The 16,181-nt window shown below is 35.7% G+C and overlaps 1 protein-coding gene across 1 annotated transcript in view; it reads left to right on the top strand.

Annotated features, from left to right (window-relative positions):
- LOC118201763 (papilin-like) overlaps positions 1-16,181 on the top strand; it is a 143,615-nt gene that overhangs the window by 75,325 nt on the left and 52,109 nt on the right. Inside the window, exons 11-12 of the mRNA XM_085814358.1 lie at positions 3,362-3,565; positions 8,829-9,005. Coding sequence (XP_085670484.1) covers positions 3,362-3,565; positions 8,829-9,005 — 381 coding nt within the window. The remainder of the gene's footprint in view (positions 1-3,361; positions 3,566-8,828; positions 9,006-16,181) is intronic.

The following is a 16,181-nucleotide window of genomic DNA, read 5'->3' as shown; positions in this document are numbered from 1 at the left end:
ACTTACAATTTGCCTGAAATCTAGAAGCTGGTATGTGCAAGAAATTTCTGTTTTTCATAATTTGGTATTCAAACAGACAGCTAAATATTAAAATTTGAGAGATAAATATTAAAATTTTCAGACTGGCATTTATTCAACTAATAGTAACTAAGTAACTGACTACTAAGTACTACTAAGTAACTGACTTTTAATTTACACTAAAAGTAACTAAGTAACTGACTACTAAGTACTACTAAGTAATTGACTTTTAATTTACACTAAAAAGAAATGTACTAAAGCTTCCCAAGACGGACAAAACTTGAGAATGAATAACGACCAACCTAGTCTTTTTCTTTATTAGTTTTTTCTATGACGCAAAACAGGAAAAATAATATTTGTATATAAATTATTGTAAACATCTTTGTTTTTTATTACACCTTTCACTTCATGATGTTTTGATTTTCATGAAGTTTGTAAACTCGGAGGGAAATTACTAAAAATTATCATTACAAATTGTAGATACTCATCGACAGTCTGGTTCGTTTCAGAGAATTATTAATTTTCAGCTATGTAAAAAAACTGTTCTCATGTAAATGTACTCAAAAACAAAGCGAGTATTCTTATTTCAAAAATTCGTAACTTAAGATATTTATCTTTTGACAAGTACTAATGAACGTTAATCAAATTTATATCTTAAAATTTTTGAACAAGATTTATATCACAGTGTAAATTAATTAGCTCTATATCTAGATTTTCTGAAGAGTTGCTTTCGTTTTTGGTAATGAATACGGGCCTCCAGTTGGACTTTGACACTGCTTTACTAGAAAATAAAATATGATTAAAATTAATTTTGAAGACAACATTGTTAGTTTTAAACACGCAAAGTCACAGCATGTGCAACCTAGTAACGTCAGACTATTTCCTGCTAACTCCTCCTACGAGGATCGCGTCAGGGCTAAAGAAAAAGACCCAGGATCGCGTAGACGAGGAGACACAAAAAGGAATGACCTAGCCCTTCTTTTTAACCCTGACGAAGCCCTCAGAGACAAAAGAGGTTATCACACTTGGCTACAGTCCCTGCTAGACGGGACTTTTCTGAGAAACGAGATTCTGGTAGCGCTGATTTAAACGGAAGAATTCCTAGAAAAAAAAGCCCCGCCTGAAGCGACGTCCCGCCTAGCTACGGAAACGATGTTGCGGCTACACGGGATATTTTCAAACCTCACTGAAAATGTCTCGGCAGGACCTCTGTCGCGGGTAGAGACAACCAATCAGACGAAAGTTCTGCTGCTGAAGGATCACGTGATCCAAATCTGAGCGATAATCGATTAATGTTTGGCGTTCATGTCTTTGTAGGAAGTGAAAATGGTAACTTAGCTACGTGGGTTTCCTGAAATTGTGCTGGTTCTTAGAATTGTCCCTTTCGACGTCAAGTCCCGCGTAACCGAAACATAATTCGATTGAGGTTTAACTTTCTGATGACGTCAAATGTCATGTGAGTTTTGCAATTTATGAAGTCACAAATATCGCATGATCCCTGACGTCAGATGCTGTCTTGCTACTTTATCTCAAAAATGTCTGGTAACACTGTGTTCGTGGTTTACTTATCTGGACAGCAATCATAATAAATGGCCATACCTATCTACGCGTTTACAAAGAGATATTCTCTGATCGGTTAGATACATGGGCAAGGTAAATAAGGAATTTTTAGAGCTGAAAGCCCAAAGTGTATATGTTAATGCACAATCTCGTTAAACTAAGTTGAAGTTCAGTACCTCAAAAATGGAAATGTCGTTCTATTAGATTGATCAACATACTCGCTAGATCTCTGATCTACTGAATATGTTTACAATGTTTTGAGACCATGCAGCAGTAGGATGTGTCTCCATAGCCCATGTGAGTTTGCTTGTGAGCACTTACCCTTATAAAATTTATTTCGCAATATATTTAATTAGAGGAAATATACTGTGATATTTAGCTTGGCCGTAATAATTATTTCTGTCTAAGATAATGGCGATACAATCAACTCTCGTTTCCTAATCGTGTATTCATTTCGGGTATAAATGATTTAATGCGCAAATCTAAAAATATAAATAGTGTAATTTTTTATTAACACTTTCGAAAAAAGCGTACTAAGTTTTACTTCATGTATCCCACTAAATTTTAAACTAGGTCGAATAGCAATACTAGTTTTGAGTTATTTTATTTCAATTTTATTTATTGCTATCCACTGACATTTTCGAGAAAATTCTTTCGGGTCCTCTCCTTTGCCTCTTTGAGCCCTTTTGTTTTCTGAATGTCCATTTCACGCTGATGGTGAATTCTTTTATTTTATTTATTATTTTCTTTTAGCGGCGGGCGCAACGTGTTCGCTTTTCTCCACGCATCGCTTTTACGATTTTCTCTACTCCCATTTCGGAATTTTTCGCAAACATCCTCACTTTTTCGCTGATTCAGTCTTGTATTCGAATCACTTTTCAAATAAAATATGTTGCTACGTAAAGTTACCGCTGAGTAATAGTATTTTTAAAGAAATAATATAATGAATATAAAAAATGTATGGCAACACTTAATACTCTATCAGGAATTCCAAGTAGGCTGTTTTTAAATACCGTGTGATTCTGCTATTGGATTTTTACGTGGCGTAAAGGCAAAAAAAAAAAAAAAAAAAAAAAAAATGTTATGTTTAAAAATAAAGTTTAAAAAAAACTGTGCTAATCATCTTGTTAAGAAAAATGTACACATGTATAAGATGAACTGAAGAAAGACAAAAAATAAATAAATAAATAAATAATAAAATAAAATAAGACATAGCGACACACACATTCTAAAAATATGTTGCTTTTAAAAATTTTGTGATTATATTCTTAAATTTTATGTGGTGTAAGAGCGATATTTAATAATAAAGCTAAAAAAGATTATGTTAGCAGGAGTGAATCCAAGAGCATACTGGTGAACTGCGAGCTCAGGGAGAGCCTAAAAAGACCTTAACCCCCCCCCCGTGTCACGTTAAAAGCTGGATCCCTTCAGTTTCTTCTTCAGCATCAACTTCTTTGTTTCTCTTTTTCTTGGTTCCTAAAGAAGAGAGACCTGTATCAGATCACCCACAAAACTGTTAGAATCATATACAAAATCTAAGCTAAAATAAAACTGCTGTTTCGCCTAATTTTAAATTTAACTTTGGCATGATTTCCTTCGAATTCAATCACACTTAAAGTTGAAATTTTAAAATTATCTCTAAAATCTTATACACCAATGTGTTTCTACTAAGCAACAGAAAGTACTAAAGCATTTGTACCTAAATGTATTTATAACGAAATAAAATATATTTATAGCGAAGTAAATCAATTCTGAAAATCTTTTGAATTAATTTTTCAACCAGATGTGAAGGAAAAGCAGTCTAGCTCCGACATCTGCGAATTAAACCCCGAAACTGGCCTATGCCGTGGATATTTCCCTAGGTATTACTTCGACAAGCTTACGGGGCAATGTAAACGCTTCATCTACGGAGGCTGCGGTGGAAACAAGAACAACTTCGTGACAGAAGCGGAATGTGAAAACGTTTGTGGTAGCAGTAGCTTAGCAGGTATTTATGAATTATTCTTATGTTCGTTTTATACATTTCGTGCTTTAATTCTCACACATTTATCATAATTGCAATAGAGTAAAACCTTCAAAGATTAAACATTGCGAGAAAGCGTATTATTTATATTTATATTTTAATCAATATGACAAATATTTTTAGAAATTTTAAAAGCTATTTCATAAGGTAATATTCACCTGCTTTAAAGACAACTTTTTAATATTTTTACTACATTTACGTTATATACATTGAAAGATTATGTTTATTTATTTAACAATTAAATTTTAAGATTCCTTTCCTGCACTTCTGAATTTCAACTTACAACTTTCGGCCAGAATTTAGTTTTAGAATCACGTTTGAATGCAAATGAGGAAGAGCGGTATATAACCGCGAAGTTCTACTGTCTGAGTTAGAGAGTGTGAGCAACATCATGACCACTGACCTGGCCTTAGCCTCACAGTGTGTTATCTTCCAGGCAGAAACCATCTACTCTCGAGAACCAGAGTTTCTGACTAGCACGCGTCCGCCTTTTTAGGCTACTCTCTCTTAAGCTATTGTTACCCTCGGCCGTACTTTAGGCCCTTGATAGCTTCGCAGTCAATTAGAGTTAAGGGGTCAACTCCGTTGGAATCTTGATAGCTTCGGCTATATCTTTTTAGTTAGGATTAGTTAAGTTTTAATTCTTAGTTTCTTAAGTTCAAGCCCAAGTGTCGGCTTTATTGTACAACTCCAAGACGGAGTTCTGGTAAATCTTATTTGAATAATAAAGGGTCTTACTAGTTCTTAAGATTCTTCACATTCAACTGTAACTTAGAATACACAGTACACAATCTTTATAACTTATTTGTATATATCATTTATAATGCTTATATGTCAAGGCACATTTTTAGCCGAAAAGGGATCCGAATGGAATATTGGTCTCGAAAAGGCATTTTTCATCGAAACACTTTAAATGCTTTGTATCACTTTTCAAACTGTTCCCACCAAATATTAGCGCCCTGTATTATATTTAAAGAAATTAAATAATGAATAAAATTTGCATGACTATATGTATGTTTTTGGCTCTTTGAAAAAACAGCAGTACCTAGAGCCAACAAATTTTGATTAACGTAGTCCTCCACCCGAAATGGGCACCTGAAAGCCCGAATTTTGAATTTCGAAATTTTTTTATAATCTATTTCATCATTTCTTGCTCCTTTGGGTTTTGGGGTTCTTTTTCCACCAACTGACGGCATGCAGCGTTTTGGGGTTTTTTATTTTAAAGGTATTAATGCTCATTACTAATGTTTTGCAATTGTTGCAGGATATTTTCGGTTACATTGTCAGGATCGCTGGGATGTGTGCAGGATTCGAGTTGTTCGATAAAAATGGTTGCTTGACGCGCTCGTTAACTAAAGACCTTTAGCTTTCTGCGTTAAGTTGAAATCGCTTAGCCATGATCCTTGGATGCGGCTGGCTGATGATAAATGTGATAAAGCGGTGATATGAGCAACAAGGCGTCTCCTGCACTGTCCAGTTCTGAATCTTCGAAGCGAGGGCATTGGATTTTAAAGTAAGATCGGGCCAGATTCTTCCGTGGATAAAATACGCAGGAAGGCTGCATGGATCATTGTGCAAAGCTAAATCATTGGAAGCTATAAAGCCCTCTACTTATCATCTCCTAGGATCAGTGCGCGGATAATCCCACATTTCCGACTGAGCATTAAAATCTCCTACTAGGGATTCGTCGATGTTGGATTCGTCGATGGAATGTTTTGTAGTGCATTGGCGATTGTATTTCTGCTTAGGTGGGCTATAGATATTCGTGATAATTAATTGGAGGCCGGAGGCTTCAACGGCTATACTAGTGGTGTCTCTGGCACGGGAGACGAGATTAGGATTCCACTTCTGTTTGCAGCAGTTGATTGCTGCTGTGGGATTGTATTGTGACTGGATGATTGTCCAAGAGAAGGGAAATTCCAAAATCTTATTAGCATAAACGTAAGGTTACTGTATAAACAGAAAGTCTGCCTCTTGCTCCATTACGTTAGCTGAACTGTTGCAGCTCATGCACTTTGTAAGTTGGTCTGTATAAATTTGAGCTCGTTGCCTTCCTGAATATGGCTACTAACGTCTCTCGTCTAGTGATGTCCTGGAACTTCAGAATGAGATGTCTGCCTATCAGTAAGTATATTTGCTCTGAAACATCGAACGCAGGCCTGGTATTCCGGGTAGTCAGGATGGTATGCTGGATGCCGGAAGTTGTGATTTCTTCCATGCTTGTTGTTGTTATGTTCACAGTTAATACATGCTGCAGCTCGTACTTGGCAGTCTCGTACTTTATGTTTCTCCCGCATATTATTGGGATTCACTACGACATATATCCTGGGTGTGACCCAATTGCTAGCAGCGGTGACAGCATTTAATCCCGATGTACTGTCGGATGCTATGCCCATACCAGTTTGTGTAGATTTTATTAGCTCTGTGGGCCGCCACAAAGGCGGATGGGTCAGATTCGATGATTCACTTGACCCCATCCCTGCGTTTCTCCTTCAGCCTGAAGACAGCTTTAAAGGATTTTCCTGGACCTGAAGTTGCCGCGCTGAGTTCTTCAATGTTATCTGTTAGATTGATGTCTTCTATGACATCGTGAACCGTTATACGCGGCTTTTTGCGTTTCGGTCGCTTGAGATCTGCCCTTTGCAAGTGTTATTAGAGCTTTTCCACGTCTTCTGTGGTTTTGCAGATGACTTCGAAGACTCCTTTGCTTGTTGTAATAATTCTGTCAACTCCTACTTTCAGTTGTGCAATGGGTGATTTTGCTCTAAGTTCTGTGGATGTGCTATTTTCTATTAGATGAACTATTAAACTTGGCTGCTTTGCTTTTCTCAAAACATCAGCAAATGTACTTTTTGTGATCTAGACAGTTATTTGGCTCTCTTGCTAATGGGTTGGAAGCTTTTACACTTTCCGTATTAATAATTGCTTTCGCTACTGGTGGAGGTGCTTTGTAGTTTTGTCTACGAGACGCTAGTGTCTTAAAGATTTACAATGTTGCGATATGTTTTGCCTTGCATCTTATACCTTTATATCTGTCTCCCTTCTTACTTAAATTAGCTTTGAGCACTCCTTGTGGAGAATATTAATTTTACCTTCGTGGGAGAAATAGCTGGTCAACAGGAGAGAATCTAAGTCCAAACCTCTGTTCTAGATCAACTGACACGGTCTGCCATTTTTCTTCTCCGCATTAAACAACAAATTTTAAATTTCCATCATAAACTAAACTGCTGAGCATTATTTAATTTTACAATCCCAGGAAACGGTTAAATGCTAAATTTTGGTTCCGCAGGCAGTTATACCACTTATCACCCATCTTCAGTTCCCCTGCTTCTTGCGAGACTGTAAATTTTGGCCCAAGTCTTCAACTTACGCTAGCAAACGCAACTACCAAAAGCTAAAACTTATTAAAGCAAATGCAGACGTTGGGCAACTTATTAATAAGACGGTCAGGAGCTGCTGCAGAGAGCTTCATTAGCTCAATTCTTATGCATATTAATTAATTTGCATCCTGGTGGAAGCCGACGAAAGAAATGGCAGTAAAGGTAAAAAATAATAAGATAACGGGTTAATAAAGTAAAATTTCACAGTGTAACTACAGTGATGAATTCATAGAGAATCCTTAGTATTATGCTAACGTGAAATTAATATAAATAATGATAACGCTGCTTACTATATATAGTGGATTATATTTGCATGCTTAACGATTGATTTCTGCAACACTCTGTTCTAAAATAAACGCGAGTTAAATAAATAAATAACTAAAATAAAGTTAAATTAAAGCTACTTTGAAAATAGCATTTTATATCCAGAACATGAAGTATCAGATTGATGCAAAGTTAATTTGTCGAGCTTTTTCATGACAACACGAAAGATATGGGATTCTTATAGGCATGACTACAAATGACTTTGGATGCCAGCAAAACTAACAACCAGTGATCACAGGTGAACATCAGAGAAGCAGTTTGACTACTTATGTTGAAACCAAGCAAGCAGATAACAGTTGTAAACAATTCATGCGAAAAACGTAGGGTGATTGTAAATATGCAATTCAATCACTTTTCTGAAACTCGGTTTGTAAATTTCAGTGATTATTATCATGTCTTTATATGAAAGGAATAAAATCTCTTTTCTGAGTAAAAATATACTCCACCGAGTGGAAAATATACTTACGCGGGTGAGTGGTATACGATTGCATACATGCTCCTTACATATCGCAAATGATAATCATAATAGAAGGTAAAAAACTGAAATCTTAGACTTACAGGATGTTTTTCTAAGTTTAATCTATTTGAATACAGCAAAAGGAAATGCAGTTTATCTGCCTAGGAGAAAGGATGCCTTCATGGAGGACCAACTAAGGAAACCTGGCTCGTATTCACATTACATATTTTGAAATCCACGAAAGCAAGCACACAGCTATCCCGCTTGCCTGGGATCGAACCCGGGTCGAACTCACAGCATTCCGTTTCGTTAACCACTCAAACACAGACTGATGGTGATAGTTTTCTAAAATGTTGCTAATTAAATACATTCTTTCAGCATACCACCAAAGTTAGAAGATCCATGCTAGTGTTTAGTTGCATTATTCAACATGTAGAGGCAACATGAAAGACAGCAAATGTTTAACCAAAAGAAAGATTGTGAAATAATGTGAAACATATCGCAAATGATAAGCCAGCAGGTACCTTCATGCTGAAGCGCCATTACATAAATAGGAATTTGCCTTTATTTATCACTGTAAAAAGCTAATATTTTACTTGTAAAGGCATGTCCTAAAATAAAGGTGTCCGCACCCCTATTCAGTTTCGAACATGAAGAAAGCAAACTTCGTGAGTGAGCAAGCATATTCATGCTGGGCCAAGCTATGAATAAGTAGGAATTTTTCTTTACTTATCACATTAAAAAACTAATATTTTACTTGCATGTGGGTTCCTCGGTTTGACACTTGCCTAATTAAACCTCAGAAATTAGCAGAGAACAGAGCTGCCTAGTTAACTACAGAGTTAAATCCATAGCGATTTTTTAAGTTGCTACCCTCACTCTGGGCACTAAAAGTAAAAATTGCTCATAGACGGAACTACTTAGTTAGCTATAAATTCCGTGGACATTTCAAATAAAATTTGCCCAATTAAACTCAATGAGCAGAACTGCCTAGTTAACTATGAACTATTGCAATTACATTCAAAGTACGTAAGAGTTTTGCTTTAATGCCGCACTTTTATTTTAGCAGCGACTAAGGAAATAGACTGCAGTGCGCCAGCAGAGCCGGGTGTTTGTGATGCTTATATGCCAAGATATTATTTTGTTCAAAACGAAAGCACCTGCAAAAAATTCATCTATGGAGGATGCGGTGGTAATTCAAATAATTTCCGCACTGAAGACGAATGCAGGAAAAATTGCAAAGGTAATTAAGCGCAACAAAAACAATAGATATTTTTGATTACATAATTGAATGATCATTAAGAAAAGGATTCAGAGGTGCAAAATTATTGGAGAAGGAGTTGAAAATGTATACTAAAAGGTGAAAAAAAGGTGCTGATAAAATACTTTCATTCAATTTTAAAGAAATTGTTATCAAAATTGTTCATTTACCCTCTAATAAGTAAAAATTGCGCGTTATAATAAGCAACGTAACCGTCTGTTTTTAGAAAATAACCATGGCATCTATTGCGTTTCAACAAAAACTTGTAGTAACATTGGATAAGATGAAGATTTCTAGGTTTCGGAATCTAAATCAGTGACCCTCTAGACTCCTTGTATTTGGAGAAACCTTGTTCAATGTAAGTAGAAACCAGTAAACCCTATCTTCTAAGAGTTAGAGACTTCAGATTTGCTCATGAATTGATTCAAAAACCCGAAACATTTTTATAAGCGAGGAAACGGTTATTCGACAAAACTGAGTTCGAAACTCCTTTGTTCGAAGCGTGCCATGTTAATTTCGATTCCCATTTTAGGGAAGAAAAAAATTTTTCTCCTCCCAGGAAATTAACTTAATTTTTATCATTTCCAAACTTTCTTAAAATTTTTTATCCAGAATTTTATTGTTAATTCTAGAGAGCAAGTTTTAGGGAATCTCAAAATTACATTTGAAAGAAATCAATCCATAGAGTTAGCAATTCAATTTAATCGATTCTTCCAATTCTACTGTTCGTCCGTTCCATTCTCACACACCGCTATTGATTCATTTCCCGTTACCGATCTTACTCATCAAGGTCACCGCGAGTGAGTCATAAAAAGAACTATTCAGTGAGCGACTGAGTCTCTCATCGGATCCCATAAAAGACCGGTTTGGTCCCCTTTAATAAGAATACGGAAAAGCAATTCAGTTGAATTAGCAAACACTTCCATATTTGATTGTTTTTCAAATTTAATTCCAGTTTGGCTTCGTCAAATCCATAGTGATTGCTCTTTACAATTTTCAGCTTTTTTCATTGTTTCTCCTTGCCCATACCTTATAAAGCAGTGGTACTAAATCAATTTTTGCCCCCCTGCCCCCTTTCACCATTGCTGCATGATCATCCCCCCAAACTCCATACATATAAACCTCTTGCAAAACTCTATAAATACATGTACATTTATTTTAATTTATATTACTTTTTATGTGCTTTATAAATTAAACAAGAAAAAATATAGAAAATATTGATAAATGTCAAAACTTGAATAAAAAGCAGTTTTTTACATTTATAAACTAATACTAAGTACTTAACAACTAAAAAAACACACATTCTTCCCTGATAGTATGAAATTCTGCTGTGCTCTACCCTTTTTCTTTTCATAACCGCTGCTCTAAACCTTTCTTGTCTAAAAGACCTTCTGCAGTTTCTATATAGCCTATAAAAATTTCAGTTAATCTCTAAGTAACTTTCTATTGATACTTTTAAGTTTTATTCAATAGACATTTATGAAAATTGCTAAAATTCTTTTCATTACCATAGGCCCACAAGCAGTTCAGTAGAAAATTTTCGACTTTGCTAGGTTGCATAAAGATGGGTGTTCTAATATATACCTATCATTAGACTAAATTGTTCATATTTCTCTAGGAAATTAAGATATTTAGTGGTTAATTTAACATGTTAGAACTATTTCAAGTAAATGTCAGTCTGAGAATGTTATATTTAATTATAATTACGTTTGAATAGCAAAGTGCAATCACTTGAAATTTCTTGTAAATACCAAAATTTAGACTTCAGATGGCAAATAAGCATAAATTTGAAATTTTTTACTTTACATAATAATCATTATTGTTTATTATGCTTCGATAATTATTTGTCAGGTATAAGGCACTTAAAGAAAATTTTTTAAAATTTTAACAGAAAAAAATTTATAATTGTAGCGAAGGAGAGGGGAAAATTATAAGTTTGAGACATAAAAAATAAGCATAGAGAAAAAACTGTAGAAGACATAATTCAATATTTATTGAAATAAATTTTCAATTAAACTCTGTTCGAAGCAAAATAAATTTTAAAAATATAATTTCCAAACATATTACAAACATACAAATAACAAGCGTCTCACACGCGCACGCGCGTCCTGCTTACCATCAGGTTATGAAAGGGTGATATGCATATATTAAAGGTATATATGACGCAGAAAATGAAAGATTAAAACATGAAAGGAAATTAGTAACTTTAGTTTAACAATAGCCCCTTTATTCTTCATTTTAATTGGGTACTTCCCCTTTCTGTCCTAAAAACAATAACTATTCATAACATATCAATATAAACTGTTTCATTTCAAAATTAATTCATATTATGGCATTTTACGTAACATAGATATCTTTTATCTAATCACTGAATAAGATTTCAGTTTCAGAACCGAAACTTATAAACATTCTCCTACATTTCTTCTGAGTGCGCAGTCACTTTCCTCGCTTACCTGCGTCAAAATAGCACGTTGCCGCTCGCTTCTCTGTAGCGTCTATTGTCTGAAGAGATGTGTTTACGTACCTCGTATTAGAATGGCGCCGACATGGATGACGCAGTTTCGACTTTGATTATACTTAATAAATTCAATCACTCTCGGTCTATTTCAACCAAACTGAATACATTTAATAATATAACATTCACACGTAAACATTTAGTAATAATTCAGAAGTACATATAAGCATAAAATAAGAATTACAACCGTTACAGGCCAGCTACGCTTTTAGCGACCGAATCCTACGAACGATAAATCTCAAAAGCATGTTGCCAACGCAGGGCAACGAAAAGGTAGAAATTAATTCGACAGGCGTGGAAGTGAACATACTCCCACCCTATCAGGTTTAGTCCTGATACACAGGCAACGGTGAAAGTTTATTAATTCCTCTTTTGAAAACACCTGTTTTAGTTTTGACAGTGGCTACGCGAGCCAAGCCGTCCTTGCCCGGATGGACATCGATGATCCGTCCAATAGGCCAAGCTAGCGGTGGGATCCATCTTCGATGATAAGAACCACGGTGTCGATTTTTAGATTGGGTCTGTTGTACTGCCATTTAGATCTCTGCTGAAGCGAAGTCAAGTATTCCTTTTTCCATCGCTTCCAGAATCCCAGACGTAGATTCTGTACAAGTTCCCACCTAGAACTCCTTGTGCGTAAAGTCTGATGGCTTTCTGGAAAGGAAGTTAAAGTATCACCTGTAATGAAATGAGAAGGGGTTAAAACATTAATACAGTCAATATCAGTATCGTTCACGTAAGTAAGTGGACGTGAATTCAAAATCTCGATCTGGGTAAGTAGTGTTGACAACTCTTCGTAGGTTAAAAGAGCCTCTTTCAATACTCTTCTCAGATGAAATTTCGCTGAGCGAATGCCGGCTTCCCATATTCCTCCGAAGTGGGGCGAAGCAGGCGGTATAAAATGCCATTCAATAGATGACTTAGTTAGTTCTCGGGATACCGATTCCGTTGCATACAAGGAAGACCAAATCTGATTTAGTTCTTGTAGTTTTCGGCATGCCCCCACAAAATTGGTACCGTTGTCACTGTAAATGTGCCGTGGTGCACCGCGACGTGAAATGAAACGTCTAAGTGCAGCGATAAACGAGTCTGCCGTTAGGTCACTGACTGCTTCTATATGCACAGCTTTAGTCGACAAGCAAACAAACAGAGCTTTATAGCCTTTCGTTGTTTTAGAGCCACGACCCTTATTAAATTTCATGGTAATAGGACCAGCGTAATCCACACCAGATGCGTAAAAAGGTCGTTCCAAAGTCACACGATGTTCAGGTAAGTCACCCATCAATTGCAGATTTGAAGCAGCTTTAAATCGATGACATATTAAGCAATGGTTGACACAACTGCGTATCAGTTTCTTTCCTCCAATTATCCAGTAAGATTGTCTGATGAGATGTGATAATAAAGAAGGACCAGCATGAAGGTAAGTAATATGAAGTTCTTTCACTAGTAATTCGCTAAATTTATGTCGAGAAGGAAGTATGACAGGATGTTTGATGTTAAATGCTAAAGATGAATTTCGAAGACGTCCTCCCACCCGTAAGAGACCATTTTTATCTACGAATGAATACAAAGAACGTAGTTGGCTCTTCTTGGGTAAAGGTTTCTCTTCTTTAATACATTGTAAATCATCTTTGAAATAATGATTCTGAATCCAACGAATAATGAAATTTTCTGCTACTCGAATCTCTAGAAATGTTAGCGGCATAAGGCAGCTGGAGTTAATGCCACTACGTGAAATGTTCTGAGTAACATGATGCTTCTTGCAATTAGTAATAAATCTTTGGCAGTAAGCCAGAATACGAACAATTTTACAACGCGAAGAATAATGCTCGAACAAATTAGCTAATAAATCATTCGATTCACGTATATGAGAAATAAAAATAGGATCAGATCTTTGTTCGGCCTTTACTTCAGTATCATCTTCAGATTTTAATTCATATTCAGGCCATTTTTCCTCTTCCTGACGCAACCATGGTGGACCATTCCACCACAAAGTACAATTTGGTAGGAGTTGAGGTTCAATACCACGAGAAGCAATGTCTGCAGGATTCTGTTTAGAGGGAACATGATTCCAATGTTTAATAGGTATCACTTCTATGATTTGAGATGTTCTGTTTGCCACAAAAGTTTTCCACTTACGTGGATGAGCTGATAGCCAAGACAGAACTACCTTGGAATCCGTCCACGCAAAGATTTCAAAATCAAACTTCTTTAAAATGTTCAATAGAGATCGCATTAATCTGGTCAACAAATACGCAGCACAGAGTTCTAATCGAGGAATGGATACTTGCTTTATAGGCGCGACTTTAGTCTTTGATACCAAAAGATTAACCTTAACCGTACCATTGCACCTTTGGCGACAGTAAATGGCTGCTGCATAAGCCTGCGAAGATGCATCAGAAAATCCATGTAGTTGGATAACACTGTCCGTTGTAAGTATGACACATCTCGGAATTTCACAATTATTGATTTGACTGAATGTCTCTTGAAATTTAAACCAATCATCTGAGATATGCTGGGGAACAACTGAATCCCAGTCGCCTTTAACTAACCATAGTTTTTGATAGAATATTTTAATCAATATAGTGCAAGGAGATAAGAGACCTAAAGGATCGAAAATGCGAGCAGATTCTGCTAATATGCGTCTTTTTGTTATAGGTGCGTTGATGTGCAGTGTAGCTTTAAAACTGAAGGTATCAGTAGTTGAATTCCAAAAAAGTCCTAAGACTTTCGAACTCGAATTAGGAGATATCTCAAAATCAGAATTCAATGAACAATGTTCCTTAAATTCAGTTAAGAATTCGACAGAATTTGAATTCCACTTCCTCAAATCAAAACCACGTGCATGTAAAATTGAAGATATTTTCTTGCATACAAATACTGCATCATTATCTGTATTTGCACCCGACAATAAGTCGTCCATATACATATCCTCTTGCAATATACGAGATACATCTGATTCCTCTTTAGATTCTAAAGCTATCTGCTTCAGACATCGAGTTGCTAAAAATGAAGCAGAGGAAAGACCATAAGTAACTGTTTTCAACTTGTACGTGCGCATTTTATCACTGCAATTGTATCGCCAAAGTATTAATTGATAATTCTGATCTTCAGGGGCTACCATCACCTGTCGATACATCTTCTCCACATCAGCTGTGAAAACAATTTTAGGAAATCGAAAATTAATCAAAATCTCAAAAATATCTCTTTGTAATTTCGGACCTACCCCTAAAAGAGAATTCAATGATATACCATTTTCAGATTTGCAGGATGCATCAAAAACTACTCTTAATTTTGTCGTTGTGCTAGAAGGTTTAATTACCGCATGATGAGGAAGATAAAACTTTTCTGTATCCGATCTGTTAGATAAATCATCATTAATCACAGTCATATGTCCTAACTGTTCATATTCACGTATGAAATCTTTATACTGTCTTTCAAATTCCGGATTATCTTTGAATTTTCGTTCCATGGAACGCAACCTAGAAATTGCTGCCGGTTTTGAATCACCCAACTTCAAATGCGATTTATAAAATGGAAGTTTTACAACAAATCGCCCATCTGAATTAACAGCATGAGTGTTTTGAAAATGTGATTCACAAAATTGTTCCTCAGGTGTCAGAAATTCCTTCTTCCCAACATCGACAATATCCTCCATTTCCCAGAAACGTTTAAGTTCGTAATCAATATTTATATTATCTTCCAACTTTATGAAGTGTGCATTTCTGTTTTTGGGCCTTCCATATTATTTCCGCCCTTCCCAGCAATCACCCAACCGAAAATTGTATTTTGAGCTACAGGCTCATTATTCGAACCATATATTTGGCCACATCTTAAAACGGAGAAAAAATAATCAGCTCCTAAAATCAAATCAATTTCTTTGGGTTGAGCAAAATTCGGATCCGCTAACGGAATAGATTTAATGTATTCTACTATATGCTTTACATTAATCACTTGTTCCGGCAATGGCAAAGTTAACCTATCCAAAATATATGCGTTAACATCAATTACTTGATTATTTAATTTTGACCGAACTTTAAAATCAACAAAACCACGAGTTGTGGAAGCTGGCACTCCGCCAATTCCACGCAAAAGTAACCTTTTATTTGTTCTTTTTAATCCTAATCTTCGAACAGCTCGTTCAGAAATAAACGAGCTTTCACTTCCGGAATCCAATAATAATTTAATTTCGATAGTTTTGCCATTGGATGAAAATGCGAGTGCGAGAACTGTAGGCAAAATCGCCGAGTTGCAATTTTGAATCGTATTACTGACAACTACCTGACCTTGACCCTCGCATGATTCATTCGGAATTCGCTCTGGAGTGCTTTCGTTTTCATTTGGCGCTTTTAAAAGCTGTACGTTGTTAGCTTTAATATCTTCATGCAACAAACTATTATGTGTTTTTGAATTACACAAATTACACTTTAACTGTGAATTACAGTTTTTGATTAGATGTGAATTTAAACATAAAAAACACAATCCTCGTTTCCGTACAAAGTTCTTTCTAGCAGTAACATCCAAATTCTTAAATTTAACGCATTTATATAAGGCATGAAGTCCGTTACATTTCGAACATTTAGTATTACTAAATTTAGAATTCTGTAATGTTTTAGAACTAACATTACTACTTTTATCAACAA

The sequence above is a fragment of the Stegodyphus dumicola genome, chromosome 4 (genome assembly GCF_044657685.1).
Source record: "Stegodyphus dumicola isolate Sdum_Otavi_A_Nest chromosome 4, ASM4465768v1".
Classification (NCBI taxonomy): Eukaryota; Metazoa; Arthropoda; class Arachnida; order Araneae; family Eresidae; genus Stegodyphus; species Stegodyphus dumicola.
Note: the sequence above shows the minus strand (reverse complement) of the source record. Positions and strands in the feature narration are given on the sequence as shown.